Here is a 23410-nt window from a genome sequence, read left to right as displayed (position 1 = left end):
TCGGAATCGAACCCGGGACCATGGAGCTGTGAAGCAACGGTGCTAACCACTGCACTACTGTGCCGTCCATCTTCATTTACTTTTATCTAGGTGATGTGTTCAGAAGGTCACACCAAGGAAAAGCAGGGTCTTTAATGAGGTAAGTGATTTCTGTTCACATGGTGTGCTGTTTGTACAGACTGAACCACTGTATGGTTGGTGCCTTTCTATATTGGGCATTTACACCACCACCCAGAACACCAACATTAATACATTGACGACAGATCATCGAGGATAAATAGACAAAAGAGTATCTGACCAATGCACGTAATATGCAAGCCCTGGCCTTTTTATATATTTTGCGTTTTTAAACAAACAATAACAATGTTTGAGAACGTGTGGCAGGTAAAAGGAGAAGGTACAAAGTCTTAAGATGACTCAGCTGTTAAAGTTTTTGTTGCTATTCGGGGACAAAATACAGAAAAAATGTTACATGTCGATATTTTTAACAGCTAATTTTAGACAGTGAGAATCGCTGTCATTTGCCACAATGTTAATCAGATGCAGGAAACATTTGTCACAAAGGCGGGGGGAGGGGGTCCCCCATTGATTATCCCAGATTATCCCAAGGTTATTTTGCTTGTCGGGTGTCTGCATTTTCTGTTAACTTTATTGGCACAATCGTTTCGTTTCTATTCAGAAGACTCATGTTTTGAACTCGCAAACCGAAAACCAGGTTTTAAAAATAATCCTTCCAGCCTTGAAGACAAGAAGATTCATTCCTCCAGAGTGGCCTTTCCTTGCACGCCTCCACACGGTCAACTCAGTTCCTGCACAGTCATGAATGTATATATATAAAAAGAAACTTTTATCAGTGCCAAGGCGGAGTTTTTAACTGGGACACCCGAGGTCCTGAAAGATAACAGCGAGTCTGTACGTTTCAGGCTCAAAACTGCTGCTTCTGGACTAGATCAGTGAAATAGTAACAAGTTGCGGGAAGATTTTATATTAAGGACAGTAGCGAAAAGTCACAGTGACAACATCTGTATGTGTTAAGACGATTGGCATGCACAGGGGTTGTACATTACACTGCCCCCTGGTTACATTGTATCAGTGGCAGCGCAGCAATGGTTACAGTGAGCAACGTACAGTAACAGTCTCGTTTACGTCTGCAATAGTTCCGTGTCCAACTCCTTCTGCTGAAGATTGTTTTCAGAGGGAGTATTACCCCACCCCCCCCCCCCCCCCCACATTGATTTACTGAGCTGACGGCGACGTTGGGTACAGACCATGGCTGAGGCGCCTCTGAGTGTGGGGCTGGTCGGTAAGGGTCGGCAGACGTGGAACCTGCTCTGGATAATGCGTTTACCCTGAACTCTTGCTTGCTCTGTACTAACGCTGTGCTGAACGGTAGCCGCTTGTCTGGTCTCTAGGGTTTGACACCACAGGTTTGCATTTTGCATTCCGGCCCGTCTCTCCCGGCGTGTGCGCAAAAACGCCAAAGACCCCGCTGTGCAGATTGAATCCAGTGCATCTTATTCAAATATAAACAGCGTTTACGTATGTGCTCAAGCAGTACTGCAGCTCTGTTTGCGGCATCGAAGTAGTTGATCCATGTTGCAAACATATATATGTTCGAAATGGGATTTCCGTGTTTCCTATTCGGTCACATGATGCTGGTTTGAGGACTCGAGGCCTGGTGCTCACAAAGCTTTAGTTTATAGAACAATCTGTCGATCAGAGCAATTGAGGCGTTGTCACAGTCAGATATACCTTGAGCTCGGTACTAAAACCTGCTCATCATAGGTGGAGGAACACTCCTGCATTCCTTTTGATTCATTGATCATGTCTCACCCACCACCCCAGGAATTTGTATAATTGTGTTCAACATCACCGACTGTTCTTGAAACGTGGCATTTATACCCTAAGATTTTAAATTCTGTAACCCCCCCTCACATCAAAACAAAATGTGATAATCAAACTAGCACAGGAGGGCAGCATGATAGCACAGTGGTTATCATTATTGCTTCACAGCGCCAGGGTCCCAGGTTCGAATCCCGGCTTGGGTCACTGTCTGTGCAGAGTCTGCACGTTCTCCCCATGTCTACGTGGGTTTCCTCCGGGTGCTGCAGTTTCCTCCCACAAGTCCCGAAAGACACGCTGTTAGGTAATTTGGACATTCTGAATTCTCCCTCTTGTGTACCCGAACAGGCGCCGGAATGTGGCGACTAGAGGCTTTTCACTGTAACTTCATTGCACTGATAATTAAGCCTACTTGTGGCAATAAAGGATTATTATTATTAGTTGATAAAGGACTGCATTTAAAGAATGCCATAGGATTGCAATTATTGTAACTCGATGCTGATGTAGTAATTGGTCAAATACCAAGTTCATCTTTGTGTGTGTTCAGATTCTGTGAACACTGTTCATGGTCAAGGACATCAGAGATGATAAATAACAAGTTTTAAAGATCTTTGATAATGTAAGGGGCAGATTGATTTAAGTAGTGACAGCCATTAATCTGGGTGGCCACCTGAGCACAGTTCTGCACGCTAATAGAATCATTTCACCATGTTCAGGAATATGTCTGCGAAAGTCCCTCGTACTATATTGTTGACCCGTCCATCTAATTCTTAGCAACATATTTCATTTTTAAAAAGCATACCGATGAGGAAAGGGGGAGCTCCTGCTTTAAAGGCGACTTTCCCAACAGAGCTTGTGTTAAATACATCTTTTTAACGTCAGTGCCCCTCCTCAACCCACTGACAATGAATGTCCTTCTTTCTTAGAAAAAGACACAAATGGTGATGCACTGTGGGTGTGGTGCTATCCAACTGTCACAGAGGAACTCCGAGTACTGCTTTTAAGGAAATGCTGTCTTTCGGGTGAAAATGATGTCCTTCACACCTTTGTCTTTGGCCAGTTCAAAAGAACCTGGTATTATATCATAACCACACAAGTCCAGGATCCCACTACATTGTCAAAGGTACGTAAGTTTATAGATGTTTTTAAAAATAAATTTAGAGTACCCAAATCATTTTTTCCAATTAAGGGGCAATTTAGCATGGCCAATCCACCTAGCATGCACATCTTTTTGGGTTGTGGGGCGAAACCCACACAGTCACGGGGAGAATGTGCAAACTCCATACGGACAGTGACCCAGAGCCTGGATCGAAACTGGGACCCCGGTGCCGTGAGACTGCAGGGTGAACCCACTGTGCCACCGTGCTGCCCTACTTTTTAAATCTTTTAACCTGAGGACAAACTTTCTTCTCTTCACCTCCCTCAATGTCAGTCTCCATGGTTTATGTAGAAATTGACCTGCTCCAGGGACATTGTAGTTTTACCACTTATGGACACACTGACAACATAAAAGGTAGAGCTCTCTGCAGGTTAGGGGGAGGGAGTTCAGAGTCAGCCAAATAGTGCCATACTAGTGCATCTCCTAGAAGCTGGTTGACGAATGAAATTCCTGGAGGCCACGGAAAATGTTATCCCCTCAACAACTTGGGGCAAGCAGGGATCTCTTTAGTGCACATGTAATAAATTGTAAACCTGTTTAAACTTTGATACATGTGGTACACAGAGGGAATCTTCCTATTTGGTGCTAGTATAGTTTTAATTTAGGGATTGGAAGTGTGGAGAAAAACAAAATCCTTTTTTGAATGAATAACTTCGATAAAAGGCCACTTTTTAGCAAAGTTGAAAATCGATCATTCATAACTCCTACTTCTTCAAAGTAACTTTAGAGGAGAGCAGGTGCATTGTTTCATATAAAGAGCAACTTTTCATTTTTTTTAATAGTACAGTTTTGGAAAGGAAACAAAAAGGTATTCCTTGGAACACTAACAATTAAATCCTTACTAAGCTGCTTCCAAATGCTGCTTTGTGTTACAAAGGACAGAGTAGTAACAATGATGTTTGGTATCCTGCTTTAGTAGAATATAAGCACAATGACTAAAAAACTGCACTGACAGTCATGTTTCATGGTTCTCGATTATTTGTTGATGTTTGTTGTTCAAAGAAACAAGGTTAAAGAATTTACTGTGTTAGAACCCTTTCTAAAGAACAAGAAACTGACCAAACTCACAGAGGTGGTTTTAAGGTAAACAGTGAGTGTTTTGACTGAGTTGGAGCTGATAAAGAATCAAGTTCAGGAGCCAGGGTGCAGAGCTTTGAAGAAGTCAAACTGAAAGGTGGCAAATACGTGAACAAGGCATTCACTGATAGTCGGGATAAGTAAGGTGGAGGCTGGTGATGTTGCAGATGTCACATCCAAATTTAGTTGTGGATTTTTAAAAATAAATTTAGAGTACCCGATTCATTTTTTCCAATTAAGGGGCAATTTAGCATGGCCAATCCGCCAACCCTGCACATCTTTGGGTTGTGGGGGCGAAGACCATGCAAACACTGGGAGAATGTGCAAACTCCACAAGGACAGTGACCCAGAGCCGGGATCAAACCTGGGACCTCAGTGCCGTGAGACAGCACTGCGCCACCGTGCTGCCCTAGTTGTGGATATTTTTTAATGAATACAGCATAGAAATGTTGAATGGCCTTGCTGCAAATACTGTGTAATATGGCAGTGAATTAGGAGAATGTTATGATGTCATAGCCATATTAGCTTTCACTCTTAAATTCTATTTCCTAATTTACATAGCACCTAATAATTGAAATAAAAGTGTAACAATGATGCACATGAAATATATCCTCTTTTTCATTCCTACCATAGGTGACCCATTTTTCTTTAGTTCTAACTGCCAGAGACTTTAACCCAGAGAAATATGCATCTTTCGGGAGAGTGTTATGTAGGTGAGTTGCAAGTTTTGACACAATGTTGCACCTTATGTCACTGTCATTATGGATCTGTCTGAAGATTGCATATGCAGCAATATCCAACTTTGCTGGGTACAATTCATACACTCAATTCCTCATGGCTAAAAATAATCATAAATGATTGCTTTACATACATAGAAAGATAGCACTTATATTTAATCAGCTTCCTTGGGTGGCTTAGCAGATAAGTTCACTGTACAGTGAGAAGAAAGATAATTTTAATTTATGTAGCACCTTTCACATGACCTCAGGACATCCCAAAAGGTATTACAACTAATGAACTATTTTCTTAAGTGTCTCATTGTTATAATGCAGGAAACATGTCAGTCAACTTGCAATAAGATTCGATAGTAAATGCATTCGTTTTAATTTTCCAAAATTGCCGAGATTCTGGAAAGGTCCCACCAGTTTGGAAAATTGCAAATGTGACTCCTCTATTCAAGAAAGGAAACAGACAGAAAGCAGGAAACCACAGACCAGTTTAACATCTGTCAGAGGGACATTGCTGGAATCTCTTATTAGGGAGGTTATAGTGGTGGACTTAGAAAATCTCAGTGCAATCAAGAATAATCAACATGGTTTTGTGAAAGGGAAATCATGTTTGACCAATTTGTTGGGAGTTCTTTGAGGAATAAACAAGCAAAATAGATAAAGGGGAACACGCGGATGTGATGTACTTACATTTCAGAAGGCATTTGACAAAGTGCCTCATCAATCGTTACTATGCAAAAAAGGTTCATGGCATAGGGAGTAACAGATTAGCATGAATAGAGGAATGGTTAGTCAACAGGAATCAGAGTCGGGAAAAATTGGTCTTTTTCTGATTGGTAAGATGTGGCAAGGGGAGTGATGGAGGGATAAGTGCTGTGGGTTTAACTATTTACAATTTAGATCAATGGCTTGGTTGTAGAGACTGATTGTACTTTTGCTAAATTTGCTGATGACATAAAGATAGTTCGGAAAGTAAGTTGTGAAAGGACATAAAACGTCTGCAAAGGAGTGGCACGGTGGCACAGTGGCTAGCACTGCTGCCTCATGGCACCAAGGACCTGGGATTGATCCCGGCCCGGGTCACTGTCCATGTGGAGCCTGCACATTCTCCTCGTGAGTCTCAGCCCCCACAATCCAAAGGTGTGCAGCGTGGGTGGATTGGCCACGCTAAATTGCCCCTTGATTAGGAAAAAAAGAATTGGGTAATTAAAATTTTTTTAAAAAGTCAGCATAATGGAATGTTGTCATTTATTGCTTGGAGATTGGAATATAAAAGTACAGATGCTTTGCTACAGATGTAAAGGGCATTGGTGAGACTAGAACTGGAGTATTCTATACCATTTCCGTCTCCATATTTAAGAAAGGATATAAATACATTTGAAGCAAAAAACAAAGAAAAGTACAGCACAGGAACAGGCCCTTCGGCCCTCCAAATCTGCACTGACCATGCTGCCCATCTAAATTAAAATCTTCTACACTTCCGGGTTCCGTATCCCTCTATTCCCATCCTATTCATGTAATTGTCAAGATGCTCCTTAAACGTCACTATCGTCCCTGCTTCCACCACCTCCTCCGGCAGCGAGTTCCAGGCACTCACTACCCTCTGTGTAAAAAACTTGCCTCATACATCTCTTCTAAACCTTGCTCCTTGCAACTTAAACCTATGCACACTAGTAATTGGCCCCTCTACCCTGGGAAAAAGTCTCTGACTATCCACTCTGTCTATGTCCCTCATAATTTTGTAGACCTCTATCAGGTCGCCCCTCAACCTCCTTTGTTACAGTGAGAACAAACCAAGTTTAATCAACCGCTCCTCATAGCTAATGCCCTCCATACCAGGCAACATCCTGGTAAATCTTTTCTGCACCCTCTCTAAAGCCTCCGCATCCTTCTGGTAGTGTGGCGACCAGAATTGAACACTATACTCCAAGTGTGACCTAACTAAGGTTCTATACAGCTGCAACAATACTTGTCAATTTTTATACTCAATGCCCCGACCAATGAAGGCAAGCATGCGTTATGCCTTCTTGACTACCTTTGCCACCTGTGTTGCCTCTTTCAGTGACCTGTGGACCTGTACACCTGGATCTGTCTGACTGTCAATACTCTTAAGGGTTCTACCAATCACTATATTCCCTACCTGTATTAGACCTTCCAAAATGCATTACCTCACATTTGTCCGGATTGAACTCCATCTGCCATCTCTCCGCCCAAGTCTCCAAGAAGCAGATCAGTGAAATTCACGGGACTAATACTTGGGATGGTAGGGCTATCTTATGAGGAAAGGTTGGACAGCCTGGGCCTGTATCCACTCGAGTTTAGAAGAATGAGAGGTGATCATATTGAAAATATAAAATTCGGGGGGACTTGACAGGGTGGATGCTGAAAGGATGTTCCCCTTAGAGGGTCACAGTTTAAAAATAAGGGGTCTCCCATTTAAGATAAAGATGCGATTTTTTCTCTCAGAAACTCATGAATTATTGGAAGTTTCCGGCAGACAGTGGTGGAGGCAGGATCAATGAATATATTTAAGGCAGAGAAAGAGAGATTCCTGGCTAACAAGGAAGTCAAAGACTATCAGGGGTATGCACAATGTGAAGTTGAGGCCACAATCAGATCTGTCATGATCTTATTGATCGACGGAGAAGGCTTGAGGGGCCAAATGGCCTACTCCTTATTCATATATGCATGGATAAATATTGGGCAGAACTTTCTTGGACTTGATAGGGGGTTCATTGAAAGCTAAACAGCGGAAGCATTGTGCTCAATGTTAACACCCCCTCCTCCCCAGCCCTTCCCAATGGATCAAAGAGGATTGAGTGTGGTGGGTGGGAGGGATCATAGAATTTACAGTGCAGAAGGAGGCCATTCGGCCCATCCAGTCTGCACCAGCCCTTGGAAAGAACACCCCATTTAAGCCCACGCCACCACCCTATCCGCGTAACCCAACCTAACGTTTTTGGACACTAAGGGCAATTTAGCATGGCCAATCCACCTTACTTGCACATCTTTGGACTGTGGAAGGAAACCGGAGCACCCGGAGGAAACCCACGCAGACACGGGGAGAACGTGCAGACTCCGCACAGACAGTGACCCAAGCCGGGAATTGAACCTGGGACCCTGGCGCTGTGGAGCAACAGTGCTAACCAGTGTGCTACATTGCTGCCCTATGATTACATAGTGAAATGCACGTTTCTTTACCACAATGTGCTGTGCATGCACCCACCGCCACATTTACAGTGACGGATATCGGTGCATCTGACTGTTCTGCCTGGGAAACACGCCACATTGATTAACATATTTATCGGGCTCTTCCAATGCAATTGGGAGCCCAGGTTGAAATTTGAACTGCTGGTCCACAAGTTTACCAGGGGTTGTAAAACCCAACAGTGAAATAGAGGCAGGAGTTGTCGACTTCCTCCGTTAAATGGCTCCCTCAGCATTCTCTGAGTGGAATTTAGTTTTGACTTCAGAAGCAACTGGGGAGAGGGGGTGGGTGGTGTAGTTCTGATCACATTTTGAACTCCCTCTGATTATGTCAGGAGCAGGGATGGTTGAGAATGGCCTTCCCACACAGAGCACCTGAGCTGAGGTCCTTAAGTGGAGGGGAGCCCTACACCACATGGGTATGTCATCCAGTAAAAACTAGTAGCCTCCTTATGGTCTTGGGTGATGACTTTTGACCTGCAGTTCACAACACCTTCCACCAATGGGGTTTTTCCTAACCTCAAGCCTGGGTCAGTTATGAACTAATTGATAGATACTGCCTACCATATTATGGCTTGACTAAACAATGCTCTCTGTGCATTGCATTATGTGGTGCACATAATTATATTGCATTTCTGAATTATGTAGTTAATATCTGCGTGGTCGCATAGATAAGACACGATTGATATAAATTGGGCTTGAAACGTATTTGCCTGGCGGGTTTTTAAAAAAATCACCTTGATGAATAACCTCAGCCCGTACGGGAATTGAAACTGCGCTGTTGTCCTTGCTTTGCATCACAAACCATGGGCATCAAACCCGAAATCCGGTCCGACGGCGCTCCCGTGATTCTCCGGTCCCCGGAGAATCGGCGTGAATCGTGCGCACGCAGTCTACGTGGCGCGGGTTGAGGGCCATGGACAGTGGCGCCCGCGGTGATTCTCCGACGTAAACTGGCCGAGTTCCCGACGGCGTGGTTCTAACCACGTTTTGCCTGTCAGGAACGGCCAGTGGCGGCTGCGGTCAGTCCGTGGATGCTCTGGTTGGGGGGGGCGGGGGGGATCTTTCACCGGGGGGGCCTCACAGGCGGCCAGGCTATCGATCGGGGGCCACCGATCCGCGGGCGCGCGATCTTGGGGGTCCTATCTTTTTGGTGCCGGTCCGCGGTGTGGGTCCGCCATAAGACCTTAAGACCATAAGACACAGGAGCAGAATTAGGTCACTCGGCCCATCGAGTCTGCTCCGCCATTCAATCATGGCTGATATTTTCTCATCCCCATTCTCCTGCCTTCTCCCCATAACACTGATCCCCTTATTAATCAAGAACCTATCTATCTCTGGCTTAAATTCACTCAATGATTTGGCCTCCACAGCCTTCTGTGGCAAAGAGTTGCACAGATTCACTCCTCATCTCTGTTTTAAAGGATCATCCTTTTAGCCTGAGATGGTGTCCTCTGGCTGTAGCTTTCCTAAAAGTGGAAACATCCTCTCCACTTCCAGTCTATCCAGGCCTCGCAGTATCCTGCAAGTTTCAATAAAATCTCCCTCATCCTTCTAAACTCCAACGAGTACAGACACAGTGTCCTCAACCGTTCCTCATACGACAAGTTCTTCATTCCAGGGATCATTCTTGTGAACCTCCTCTGGACACTTTCCAAGGCCAGTACATCCTTCCTTAGGTACTGGGCCCAAAACTGCTCACAATACTCCAAATGGGATCTGACCAGAGCCATATCGCGCGGGACGGCCGACGCAGGGCCCCGTATCGGCAGCCGGAGCTGCGAGGACTACTTTGGGGCCCTGCCAGCCCCCTCCAGGTAGGAGAATCACTCTGGACTTTCTTCAAGAAAGTCCAGAGTGAAACTCCCGCGTTTTGATGCGGGAGTGGGGACATAGCCCCATCATTGGAGAATCCCGCCCCTGGTGTCCAGCCAACTGAGCTAAACTGGCCCACCTTCTCACCCGTGCTCCTCGCCAGAGGTGTGATGACCCTCAGGTTAAATCGCCACCAGTCAGCTCTCCCCCTCAAAGGGGCAAGCAGCCAATGGTCATCTGGGTCTATGGCAACTTTACTTACTTTAAAAAAAATTAATTCATGGGATACGGGCCTCAGCAGCAAGGCCAGTATTTATTTCACATCCCGAACTGCCCTTGAGAAGGTGATGATGCATACCGACAGCTAGGGGAGGAAGGCCCAGGACTTTGGCACAGTAGCATTTGGTACAGAAGAGGCACCACCTCAGTATCGGGAATTCAAATCTGAAAATTGACCCACTTTTGTCATTTAGAAAGATTAACCTTTGAATTCCATGTTCTCACTTGGGGTGTGGTGGGGGGGGGGGGGGGGGGGGGGGGGGGGGGGCTTTCCAGTGTGCGTCTTTCTGTACAGCTCCAGTCATTAAAAACTTATTTCCTCTCGTAAAAATGTTTATAAATTTAATTATTAAAACTTATCATTTTTATTTCTCTGAAGGAGCTACATGAAATATGGTAGCCCAGCCAGGATGATGGAAGGTTATATTTCTGTTCTAACCAATGGCATCTGTCAAAGTGAAGAGAATGGATCATTTCTTATGAAGGATTACGATTCAAGAAAGGCATATCTTGCTGGATCCATTAAAGGTAAACACAAAAATGTTATGCTTTTGTTTTATGATATAAACATATGATTCAGCTTTAAGTACTGAGTGCGGTTGAGGTTCAATCCAGTCCAGTCATGTTTTTGTCTGGCCTTGTCTGCTCTTTCTCTTGGGCTGTGATATGGAGCATGGTACGTTGTCTGGGAGAACTACAGGAGCCCAGGACACGATAAAGCCCTGAAATGGCACTGTTGGTTAGGAAAGAGGTTATTGGTTCGCATTGTTGCTTCACAGCGCCAGGATTCCAGGTTCGATTCCCGCTTGCGTCATTGTCTGTGCGGAGTCTGCACATTCTCCATGTGTCTGCGTGGGTTTCCCCCGGGTGCTCCGCTTTCCTCCCACAAGTCCCGAAAGACGCGCTTGTTAGGTGAATTGGACATTCTGAAGTCTCTCTCCCTCTGTACCCGGACAGGCGCCGGAATGTGTCGACAAGGGGCTTTTCACTGTAATTTCATTGCAGTGTTAATGTAGGCCTACTTGTGATAATAATCAAGATCATTATTCCATTTATCTACTTGTTCTTGTGCAATAGGCAACGTAGAGTAAATATGATCAAATATGATCACATACAGGTATTAATGCCTGCTCTGTTTGAACCCTACAATTTGTGTTAGATGTAATATTGGCCGGAATTCACTGGCCGTTGGGATTCTCAGCATTCGCTGGCAGCTCACCCCCAGCCCCTGGGTTTCCCAGCATGGGGTGGCTTCAATGAGAAATCCCATTGACAAGCAGCGGGAGTAGAGAATCCCGTTGCCACCCAACGGCGCACCATTGAGAAACAGGTGGCTGGGGAACCGGGGAATCCCGTCCGCTGTGTCATTTTCTCCCAAGCAGATCCTTAAAACCATGAATATCTTAAGCTACTGTGTCAAAAAAGGTAATTTTTAATTAACTACAATAATAGAAACAGTTTCTTCAAACTTGTGTCTGGAATTGTTTATTTTTGAATCGGCTTTATTTTAGCTTAACTATTTCACATATGATCCATTATCCATAGTTTAGTAACTATTCTTATTTTCATTTTACACGCAGCCTCTCTTGAAAGTGGATAGCTACCAGCTATCCTCTGGTATCACACCCATGCCCACATCCACCTCGGGTACATTATCATAATGGTTATGTTACTAGACTAATAATTAGAGATGCGAGTTCAAAGACTGCTATGGTAGCTATGGAATTTAAATTCAGTTGATGAGGTAAATTTGGATATAACAAAAAATTATCATTAATGGTGAACAAAGGGCAGCACGGTGACCTAGTAGTTAGCACAACCGCCTCACGGCGCTGAGGTCCCAGGTTCGATCCCGGCTCTGGGTCACTGTCCGTGTGGAGTTTGCACGTTCTCCCCGTGTCTGCGTGGGTTTCGCCTCCACAACCCAAAAATGTGCAGAGTAGGTGGATTGGCCACGCTAAATTGCCCCTTAATTGGAAAAAATAATTGGCTAATCTAAATTTAAAAAATAAAAAAAAATTAATGGTGAACAATATTTTAAAAAAGACATCTGGTCCACTAATGTTCATTAAGGAAAGGAATCTGATATTCTTACCCAATTTAACTTGTATGTAACTCCGGACACAGCAATGTGATTGACTCTTGACTGCCCTCTAGAAAGGCCACTTCATTGTATTTGGGAAGATGTTTCACCACTACTTTCTCAGTGGCAATTGGGCAAAAATGCTGGCCTGCCACACTGCACACATCCTCATGAATTATTATTTTTTAGAAATGAACCATTCTTGATAGAGCAGCCTAGGCAGCGAGTCTGGGTAGACAGTTCCATCGTGTGGAACGTCACAGGTGAGCTCAGTCTTGTTCAAACCAGGCATCCGCATATACAAAAATATCAGCAAGGAAAAGTGGACAGCAGTCGGGACTTGGCCCCATAATTGATGTTTCATTCATTCAGGGATGTGGGTGTTGCTGGCTAGACCAGCATTTATTGTCCATCCCTAATTTCCCTTGAGAAGGAGGTGGTGAGCTGCCTTCTTGAACCCCTGCAATCCATGTGGTGTAGGTACATCGAAAGAGCTGTGAGGGAAGAGGTTCTAGGATTTTGACCCAGCGACAGTGAAGGAACATGATATATTTCTAAGTCAGGATGGTGAGTGGCCTGGAGGGGAAATTCCACGGTGGTGGTGTTTGCAGGTACCTGCTGCCCTTGTCCTTCTAGATGGTAGTGGGTTGTGGGTTTGGAAGGTTCTATCTAAGGAGCCTTGGTGTGTTTCTACAGTGCATCTTGTAGATGGTACACATGGCTGCTACTCTGCATCAGCAGTGGAGGGAGTGAATATTTGTTGATGGAGTGCCAATCAAGCGGGCTGCTTTTGCCTGCATGGTGTCAAGCTTCTTGAGTGTTGTTGGAGCTGCACCCATCCTGGCAAAGGGAAAGTATCCCATTACACTCCTGATTTGTGGACAGGCTTTGGTGAATAAGGAACCCACCACAGAATTCCCAGCCTCTGTCCTGCTCTTGCAGCCACAGTATTAATATGGCTAGTCCTGTTCAGTTTTTAGTCAATGGTAACCCCCAGGATGTTCATTGTGGGGGATTCAGCAATGGTAATGCCAATGAATGTCAAGGGGCGATGGCTTGATTCTCTCTGATTGGAGGTGGTCATTGTCTAGCACTTGTGTGGCGCGAATGTAACTTGCTGTATTGGCTGTTTCATCCCTTGTGACCTCTCTTTGGTGGTTTGATAGAACTGAGTGGCTTGCTTGGTCATTTCAGAGGGCATTTAAGTGTCAACCACATTGCTGTGAGTCTGTAGCCTCAAGTCTCATGTACACCAGACCATGTAAGGATGGCAGATTTTCTTCTCTAAAGGGCGTTTGTGAACCAGATGGGTTGTTATGACAATCGTCAACGGTATCATGGTCATCATTAGACGTTTAATTCTGGATTGTTTATTGATTTCAAATCATGGGATTCAAACCCAGGTCCCTTGTGCATTACCCGGGGTCGCTGAATTACTTGCCCAACAATGGCATAGTGACAGTATCACTTTGCCACTGCCTCCACCTTCTGCCATGCCCAGAAATGCCAAAGCCTCAAGTCAAGTCCCAACTGAGAACAATTAACTCAACACTGACTAGGAATCAAACCTTGGGTCATGGTGGCACCAAGTGATTCCTTTCAAGAGAACTGGAATTCTTCAACTCTCCATGATAGCCCTTATTTTGCACTATTCAATGTTCAATATAAAACAAGTTTTCTTCTGATGATGTTGCAAAATGCTTTTTCTCCCCCCCAGATGTGGTAATTCAGTTTGGAATGGAAACCATTATCCTGTACACTGCACTGATGCTAAAGAAAAGGATTGTGGTCTACCATCCTCACATCGAAGCATTGCAGGAGTTTACCAGGTAGAATTCCGCACACGGAACAAATAATGACACATCGAGTGAGATTTTCCCAGAAATCAACAAATGCCAAAGCAGGCGGGAGAGGCGCATTCACGTCACTGCCAACAATGGCGGCTTTCTGTACCGTATAGCCCGCCACAGAGAAATAAATATCAAGGGGCGGGTCCCACGATGTATTGCTGGTGGGGCGGCCTCTGATTCGCCTGCCCTACCAGCAACTTAGCATCGGGCAGCTATTTTTAAAGACCGCCCTAGCACAAAGAAGGAATGTACCCCCCGGTACAGCACCAGGACCAGTGCCCAGGAAAGACCACCCCTCCCCAAGTGATGCACTCATCTGAACTCCCTTAGAAGGTCTCCTTTACAGGTACACACCTTGGGAGACAAGTTACATTTCACGCCTTTCTGTCCTCATGCCTAAATTAATGTTTTTTTTTGATGGGGGTGGGGCGGTGATGTATGATAAATCAGGCAGAGGGACCTGTTACTGACATGTTAATGAATGCAAGTGATGTACCCGACATTGAATGTCAGCAAGCGTGCCCCCTCACTGACAGCGGGGAGGGGCAATCGTTTCACACATGTACATCAATGTAAAATGTGATTTGGCTGTTCTCGCGGGATTTTCACAATGTTTGCTTTTATATTTCACACCTCCTAAACTTACTCTTTTGGCTGCCACACCAATTTGACACAATTTTCCGTCACTCCTGCCTGTGATTTTAGAAGCAGGAGGAGGCTATTTGGCCCTTCGAGCCTGCTACACCATTCTTTATGATTTTAGCTGATCATCCAACTAAATACCCTGATCCTGCCTTTCCCCATATCTATTTCGAGCTGCTTCTTGAAAACATGCAATGTTTTGGCCTCAACTTTCTGTGATAACAAATTCTACAGGCTCTCCACTCTCTGAGTGAAGGGATTTCTCCTCATCTCTGTCCTAAATGGTCTACCCCGTATCCTCAGACTGTGACCCCCCTGTTCTGGATACACCCATCATTGAGAACGCCATTCTTGCTTCTACCCTGTCCAGTCCTGTTAGAATTTTATAGGTTGCTATGAAATCTCCCCTCATTCTTCTGAACTCCAGTGTATACAATCCTTTTTCTTTACCTTTTCCAATTAAGGAGCAATTTAGCGTGGCCAATCCATCTACCCTGCACATCTTTGGGTTGGGTTGGGGGGGGGGGGGGGTGAGAGCCACGCAGACATGGGAAGAATGTGCAAACTCCACACGGACAATGACCTAGGGCTAGGATTGAATCTGGGTCCTCGAAGCTGTGAGGCAGCAGTGCTAACCACTGCGCCCTCGTGCCGCTCTGAAATACAATCCTAACCGACTCAATCTCTGCTGATACGTCAGTACCGCCATCCCAGGAATCAGCCTGGTAAACCTTCGCTGAACTCCCTCAGATAAGGAGACTAAAACTGCCCACAATTTGGTGTGACCTCACCAAAGCCCTATATTATTGCTGCAAGGCATCCCAGCTCCTGTACCCGAATCCTCTCGCTATGACGACGAACATACCATTTGCCTTCTTTACCTCTTGCTGCACCTGCATGCTTAAGTTCAGTGACTGGTGTATATGGCCACCCAGGTCTCGTTACACATTCCCCTCTCCTAATTTATGGCCATTCAGATAATAGTCTGTCTTCCCGTTTTTCCTACCGAAGTGGATAACCTCGTATTTATCCAAATTGTACCCTTCATTTGCCCACTCACTCAACTTGTCCAAATTGCACGGAACGATCTCTGCATCCTCCTCACAGCTCACCCTTCCATCCAGCTTTATGTCACTTACAAATTTAGAGAAATTACATTTTGTTCCCTCAGCTAAATTGTTAATATACATTGTGAATAGCTGGGGTCCCAGCGCCTATCCTTGTGGTACCCCACAAGTAAAACGCTGCAATGGAAAATGCTGAGGAACACCAGATGGACAAGCGATAATAGAGGTTAATATATAGCTTGACACTTCAAAGCATGCTGACAGAGAAGTGTGACAGATATTACTTTGTAACTTTGTTTTCCAGGACTTTGCCTACATTAATTTGGCACAGGCAGGACTGGTCAATACTTCATCCGTATGTGCATTTAAACCAAGATGAGATTGAGGCCTTGAAGACTTCCATCGGTGAGAAGATATTTTTCTTTTTCAAAACTACATAGAAAATAATTTTTGTTGTGCTATTCCTGCAATATCTACTTCCACTTGGAACTGCAGTAATTGGGTTGAAAAATCTAAACTCTGGGATGTGTAAAGTGCTTATGAATTTCCGGCTGAACTCTGATGTAATTTCCCCAATAATAGCGGGCACATATCCGCAGCCTTCAATAACAGCTGTTTTAATTTCACACCCAGGTTACGTAGCTGGTTTCACAGTTCTGAAGGTGACAGACCGCCCGGACATCTATGATGTGTTTGTGAACCTGGTAGAAAGTGAAATCATTGTTGCGCCACATGCTAAAGGTATCGCTGGTGTTTTACTGCTTCACTGCAATTCTGGCTTCAGTGGGGACTAGTTTAGCTCAGTTGGCTGGACAGATGGTTTGTGATGCAGAGCGGGGCCAATTCCCGGTCCCGCTGAGATTATTCATGCAGGCCCCACCTTCTGGACCTTGACCCACCCACCCACCTGAGGTGTGGTGATCCTCAAGTTAAATCACCACCAGTCAGCTCGCCCCCCCTCGAAGGGGAAAGCGTCATCTGGGATGCTGGCGACTTTACTTATTACTTACTGTTTCAGTAAAGTCCCGTTGATCTATCACCCATGTGCTGGCTCACTCACATTGCCTCTTGGTCAAACGAAGCCCCATTATGGCCTCGTCCCTCCTTGTCTCTCTAACCTGTAATGCTGCACAATCTCTGTGCCTCTCCGATCTGGCCTCTTATTCAGTCTCAACTTTCATCGCTGCAACCATTGGGTCCCTGTCTTCAGCAGGAGGCCCTGAGCTGTTGGAATTTCCTCCTGCAATCTCTCCGCCTGCTTAACTCTCTCTCCTCCTTTAAGATGTCTCGAGGAATGTGTCTTTTTGACTAGGCTAATGGCCACCCATCCTCATATCTGCTTACTCTGTTTAATAGCACCTCTTGCGAGGTTTTTTGAGATGTTTTACAACTTTAAAGGCTCTACTTAAACTTGAAATGGAAGTTTTGGCAATAAGATTTCATATAGGACTGGATGATATGCTCCCTGACCAGTGGGTGTGAAGGCAGGGGAATTGCAAAATCCAGGCGGTGGCCTGCCCGCCACCTACCACGGTTTAACCCTAAAGTGCCCCAATTAATGCCCACTTGAGGGATCCCACTGCCATTGGAACTTAGTGCTGGTGGTGTGCAGGGGGAGGGTTCTACTTTAAAGGACCCTCTCCAACAGAGAGATCTCCCGAATGTGTTATCCCACCAGGCTCCCCTGCGCCCTCACAAACTCCGGCGCCCCTTTCCCTCGGTTGGGCCTTTGAGTGTGTCACCTGTGGAGACCCCAACTCCCCTGCTGGGCTAGATCTAGCACAGCTCGCCTCCTCAGCTCTGGGTACACTATCAGGAATGGCGTCCGTTCCCAGTGGCACTGCTAGGATTGGAGAGCTGTTTGCCTCTGATCAGACAGCAGATGTTTTGGGAGCTGCATATCTGTCACTGGTACTGGTAGTGTTTGGAGTAATTTGAGGTAGTTGATTAAGAATACTGTAAACATACTGGTAAAATATGAAAGCATTGGTTTAAGTGTGATTCTATTTCCTGCAGGGCATTTGTATAATCTCGCTATTGTTAACAGGATATTGTTCAGTTTTGTGTCCGTATAATATTTGCAGCAGCTTTATACTCACTGCCAACAATATGTATTATGTTCAGAGAATTAGGCGTTGTACTTATTTTGAACCAATGTATAGCATTGGACTGATCTCAGCAGAAATAAGTCCAGTAACACATCTGGGGTTTCAAAAAATTGAAAGTAAAAGGTTTATTTACAAGACGGAAAGAAAACTTAAGCACACAAGATTACAGGTACATAGTTAAAATTAGTCTTCCAAAACATTCAACCCCCACCCCCCCAATACACTCTACTTGGTCAGATTCACAGTGAAACCTTCCAGGCAACACTCCCTTATAGATATAAAAGCAGGTGTTGGAAACCTGATTAAAAAAAAACAGAAGATGCTGAAAAAACTTAGCAGGTCTGGCAGTATATGTGGAGAGAGAGTGTAGAAGTCAGGTATTTTAAATACACTTAATATAGGTAAGAAGACTGTTTAAGACAGAAATATCAATTCCCAGTTTTAAAATGAAAGAACCATACAATTTCCAAACTCAGTCATGAGTTTGCAAAACACAGAAGTCTGATAAAAACATTACATTTTTTCCAAGGACAAGGGTTGAGATAACATGAGGTCTCCATGGTGGCAATAGGTAGGTCAGCATTAGACCAGTTTTTGCTGGTTTTGATAAAGCACAATATCCCATGAGAAACATACCAATAAGCAACAATTAGAAGTGGTGTTACATTGTCATGATGGACGGCTTTTTATCAAATCAAATGTGTTTTGAATATAGCTTAAACCAATTAGGATTATATTGGGGTGTGATCAGATCGCTTAAGACAGATATCAAAGAGTATATCCATGGATGATTTGACCACCATTTTTGGTGAAGTGAAGTGAGGTGAAGTGAGGTGAAGTGAGGTGAAGTGAGGAAACTAAGAAGTGAGGCGTGAAGAGACGAGAGACGACAGAAAGACAAGTCAGAAAGGCAAGAAGACAGACAAGTCAGAGAGACAAAGAGAACAAGACAGAAAGAGAGAGAGAGAGAGAGAGAATTAGAAAAGAGTTCTGTATTCCTATTTCATTTTCAGCCTTTGACTTTTAAAGTTGTGTTCAGGCTATTGTCTCAGAAGATAATTCCTGTGATTCTTTGAAGAAAATCAAATTGTCTACAAACTACCTTTTAAATCATTTCCAAGTTGTAACCAATGAACTTTGAATAAAACAATTCTTATTTGCACCTGACAAGTTTTTAACTTGAATTTCTACTGAGTTTCAGCAATGTCTCACCAACAACCGGCAACCGTAAATTAAACAAAACTGGATTCAGAAATCCTTAAGAAGAGAACATTCACAGAGAGACAGAGTTAATATTTCCAATCGGATGTCTCTTTCCCAGTGCTCCACAAGTGCTGCCAAACCTACTGAGTTTTTCTAGCATTTTCTGTTTTTATTCTTTTTTTAAAAAGAAAATGTAGAGTACCCAATTAATATTTTCCAATTAAGGGGCAATTTAGCGTGGCCAATCCACCTAGCCTACATATCTTTGGGTTGTGGGGGCGAAACCCATGCAAACACGGGGAGAATATGCAAACTCCACACGGACAGTGACCCAGAGCCAGAGACCTGGGACCTCGGCGTCATGAGGCAGCATTGCTAACCACTGCGCCACCATGCTGCCCCTCTCTGTTTTTACTCTTGTTATAGATGTTTAACCATTAAGAAAATCCAGTAATATTACCCAAAGCACATTGCTGTAGCTTTAAGAAACGCATACAGTATGACCTCTCAAATTCACTTCCACTCTGCTGTGGAAATCCAAGAAACCTTCAGAAACCAGACGGTTTTGCGCAGCCCGGAGACTTTTCTGGTTTGACTGCATGGCTGTTTCCAAACTGCACCTTCTCCCAGCTCTGTTTCTAGGAAATTTCCCTCACACAGCCAACACCTAAACAACTCAGCATCTCCCAATAAATATCCTTTTTCCCTTTCATCTACGACTCCATTGTTCTCAGCACTTAACTCAACGTTTCAAAATATAAAAATCTTTCATGTTTTCCCCTTGGCTCTCGCTTTCAAGTCAAATAAAATTTAATAACCCTGTACTCATGAAACCATTGTAAGTTGTAAAAGTCACTTACTCCACTTTGATCAGTAATCCAGAGACCCTGCATAATGCCCTTGGGGCCCAGGTCCACCACGGCAGACGGTGGAATTTGAATTCAATACAAATCTGGAATTACAAGTCTAATAATGACTGTGAAACCATTGTTGATTGTCGTAGAACCCCATCTGGTTCACTAATGCCCGTTAGGGGAAGAATCTGCTGTCCTTACCTGGTCTGGTCTACATGTGACTCCGGATCCACAGCAATGTGATTGACTCTTAAGTGCCACTCTGTCTAAGGGCAGTTAGGGATGGGCAATAAATACGGCCTAGCCAACGATGTCGACATCCCATGAATGAATTTTTAAAATTAACAGCTTAAAAAAAGGTCCCTATGTAGCTCCTGATGCAAATTTCTAAACCTAGCCTATTTGCTTATAAAACCACTTGATCGTAGCATGCATTTAGCACCTTCGCTTCTTTTCATGCCTCAGTTCCCATAGGTAACCTGTCTCTATTACCCTTCTCCCATCTTAATTAAATCATACACACATATACACACACTCACCCGTCTTCACAGAATAACACAATATTCCCCCCAAAATATTTTTAAAGTAACATCCATTCTCACAACAAAATCTCAGAGAGATCTGCTAACACAGAATTAAATTATTACTGTTTGATGAAATAGGTGGAACTTTTTAACTCTCTCTCTCTCTCCCCATAGAAACAATGACAATGGGTAAACTACACAAGGACATTGGACAACTCATTGTCCAGTCAGCCAGTGACTCTGATAAATCAGATGGTCAAGTGATTAAGGTAATTATTTGCTACAATATTTTTGTCTGCAGAACTTTGGAGAGTACATCGTGTCTGTTCCATTCACAGTAGTTATTTGGTTCAGACTTATTTTCTTCTTTTAAGCCCCTGCCACTGTGTATTCCTTCCTTCAGTTCACAAATGCTTTTCTGCTTGATAACCATACTCTCTTCTCTGCTCACATTAAATGATGAAGGGAAAATCCAAACCTCATGAGTTCCCAATCTCAACAAATGTTTAGGAGTGATAAGGAGAAAATAACTTACAAAAGAGGGGTTGGGTAAATGGTTATGATAGTGGACTAGTGATCTGAAGGTCAATTTCCAATTCTACCAAGTCAGTTGTTGCTGTGTTGCAATCAATTCAATATATTTGCCAACAGAAAGCACAATCACGAAGGCTGTGAGATTATCATTAAATCAAGTAAACTTGCCTAGTTTGTTTTACATGTGACGCTTAATGTCCTCCTGTTACGATCCCCATAGAGAGCAGTAACGTTTAGAAAAATAATTAAATTTCCAATGTCTGACAGGATCGCTTGGCAAGATTTCAAGTTTTGAAGGTTTCACTGTGTAAAAAAATGAAAAGCAACATTGTCTAAACACAATTCAGTAGACAGCGTAGACTCTAAATGATTGAAAATATCTCTATTTTCAATGGCAGGACGTCCCCCTCCACGATTATAATTTACTCTATTCCTCAAGTGGACTCTTAGTTCTTCAGGTTTTCAGTCCAAAGCTATTCTCAGCTCCCGATGGCTTGCCTCCTTTTTTCCCCTACCAAGCTGGATAACGTCTAACCCCAGAACTGACTTTCATGGTGACTTTCAAATTGGACATTCTTCCCTCTAGTCAAGCTCTTCAAATTTCCAGGCTCCTTTAGATCTTCACGAGCTTGGTCTCTTGAATCGAAGCTTGAGCTCCCAAATGCATTTTGTATGTTGACCATCACGGCCATAATTTTCTCTCCTTAAGATGCAGTACGAGCTGCCTCTGTCTCTCTCTGCTCGCTTTCAAAAATTATGGCAGTCCTGTCTGTGAGTTTCAGGGATTTCTAACAAAACACCCCGAAACCTGATGCTGCAGTGGTGCTATGCGCTCTTTCCCTCTCAAAGCCAATCTCCATGCCATAAGGGCCTTGTATCCACGTAAAAATGCTAATTAGCTATTCTATTTGACCCCCAATGCTCTTCTATCTTGCAATTAAATAGACAGTTTAAAGTATAATCGCTTACAGAACTTCACATTCCAAACACCCCCTGTGACTTGGAGACTAAGGGTGGGATTCTCTGGCCTCCCAGCCACATCTTTCTCGGCAGAGGGATGCGGCACGTCATTTGCTGGTGGTGTCCATGGGTTTTCATATTGAAGTCACCCTGTGCAGCCGGGAAATTAGCAGGCAGGGCTGCGCTGCCGGCTGGACCAGAGAATCCTGCTGTCAGCAAACAGACAGAGAATTCCAGCCTCACATTGCTTAAAACTAAAGAGTTTGTTTCAAGTCGCAGCTCCATAACTTGCTTGTGATTCCTTTCCTCCCTCCCCCTCCTGAAAGGGTTGAATCGTATGCTGGGGTGTAATTTGTATTCGTGCATTACCCACATTGGCATTCATACATGAACCTTAATGTATATGTCTGTATTGCTGGGCATTTAAGGCATGGTTGATGTCACAGTCCCCATATGTAAACTTCCTCGGGTGGTTGCTGATCATGATGCACTAAGCAGGAGCCTATGCTGATTCCCCGGTTCAGGGCACTGAGGCCAATTGTAGCTTATCCACTACAGTCCCAGTTAACATCAGCCTCTTCAGTACGGGTTTGAGATTAACTTCCAGACCTTGTTGGTTTGAATGAGTTGCACGATCCACTTGCAGAGCCACCAGGTAGCTGAGGGTAAAAATTTAAATTGAAAGGTTAAAATAATAAATTACAGACTCATTCCTCTTTGTGCTGACACCCATTTTGATTGTTCCTTTCAGGACATTTCACAGAAAACAAGGGAAATTTTGGCCAACTTAGCCTCGCTGGCACCAGATGAAGGGGGGAAGCCCAAAATCACTCTGGCGATTCTGAAGGGGCGCCGCTTCCCACCAGCGACCGAGAATTTCTTGTATCACTTAGCAGCTGCGGAGCAAATGCTTCAGATCTGACCTTTGCTGTTCACAATGTGTTACCTTTACCATATTGGACCAACGTGAATTGTTGGGAGACAAACAATATCCTGCTTAAGAACTACTTTGCGTAAATGAAAAAAAAAGTTTGAATTTCGACCTGCACACATCATGTTGCTTCCTGGTTTCGCAGTAAAGCAACAAATTCCCAGTTGACCCATCAGTCCAATGAAAGTGTGCATTTACATTTGTATTTGTATTTGTTGGGCCACATGAAGTTCGTAATTAGGGAGACTACATGCAAGTTCAAATATTTGTAAAACATTTGTATTTTGGGCAGCACGGTAGCATAGTGGTTAGCACAATTGCTTCACAGCTCGAGGGTCCGAGGTTTGATTCCTGGCTTGGGTCACTGTCTGTGCGGAGTCTGCATGTTCTCGCTGTGTGCCCGTGGGTTTCCTCCGGGTGCTCCGGTTTCTTCCCACAGTCCAAAGATGTGCAGGTTAGGTGGATTGGCTATGCTAAATTGCCCCTTAGTGTCCAAAATTGCCCGTAGTGTTGGGTGGGGTTACTGGGTTATGGGGATAGGGTGGAG

General features: G+C 44.2%; 1 protein-coding gene across 3 annotated transcripts; it reads left to right on the top strand.

Annotated features, from left to right (window-relative positions):
• The first annotated feature begins 348 nt into the window (after positions 1-348).
• On the top strand, positions 349-23060 carry dennd10 (DENN domain containing 10). 3 transcript variants are annotated; one of them, XM_038773434.1, is made up of 9 exons: positions 349-397; positions 2769-2965; positions 4712-4791; positions 10487-10635; positions 13908-14019; positions 16054-16154; positions 16383-16490; positions 20613-20707; positions 22684-23060. In XM_038773434.1, exons 1-9 carry the CDS (start codon positions 364-366, stop codon positions 22852-22854), a joined length of 1047 nt encoding a protein of 348 aa, XP_038629362.1. In that variant the 5' UTR covers positions 349-363; the 3' UTR covers positions 22855-23060. The 3 variants fall into 3 exon arrangements, with proteins under 3 accessions (XP_038629362.1, XP_038629363.1, XP_038629364.1); XM_038773435.1 differs by lacking the exon at positions 349-397 and adding an exon at positions 851-1303; XM_038773436.1 differs by lacking the exons at positions 349-397; positions 2769-2965 and adding an exon at positions 853-1303.
• The last annotated feature ends 350 nt before the right edge of the window (positions 23061-23410 follow it).

This window comes from Scyliorhinus canicula, chromosome 16 (genome assembly GCF_902713615.1).
Source record: "Scyliorhinus canicula chromosome 16, sScyCan1.1, whole genome shotgun sequence".
NCBI lineage: Eukaryota > Metazoa > Chordata > Chondrichthyes > Carcharhiniformes > Scyliorhinidae > Scyliorhinus > Scyliorhinus canicula.
Note: the sequence above shows the minus strand (reverse complement) of the source record. Positions and strands in the feature narration are given on the sequence as shown.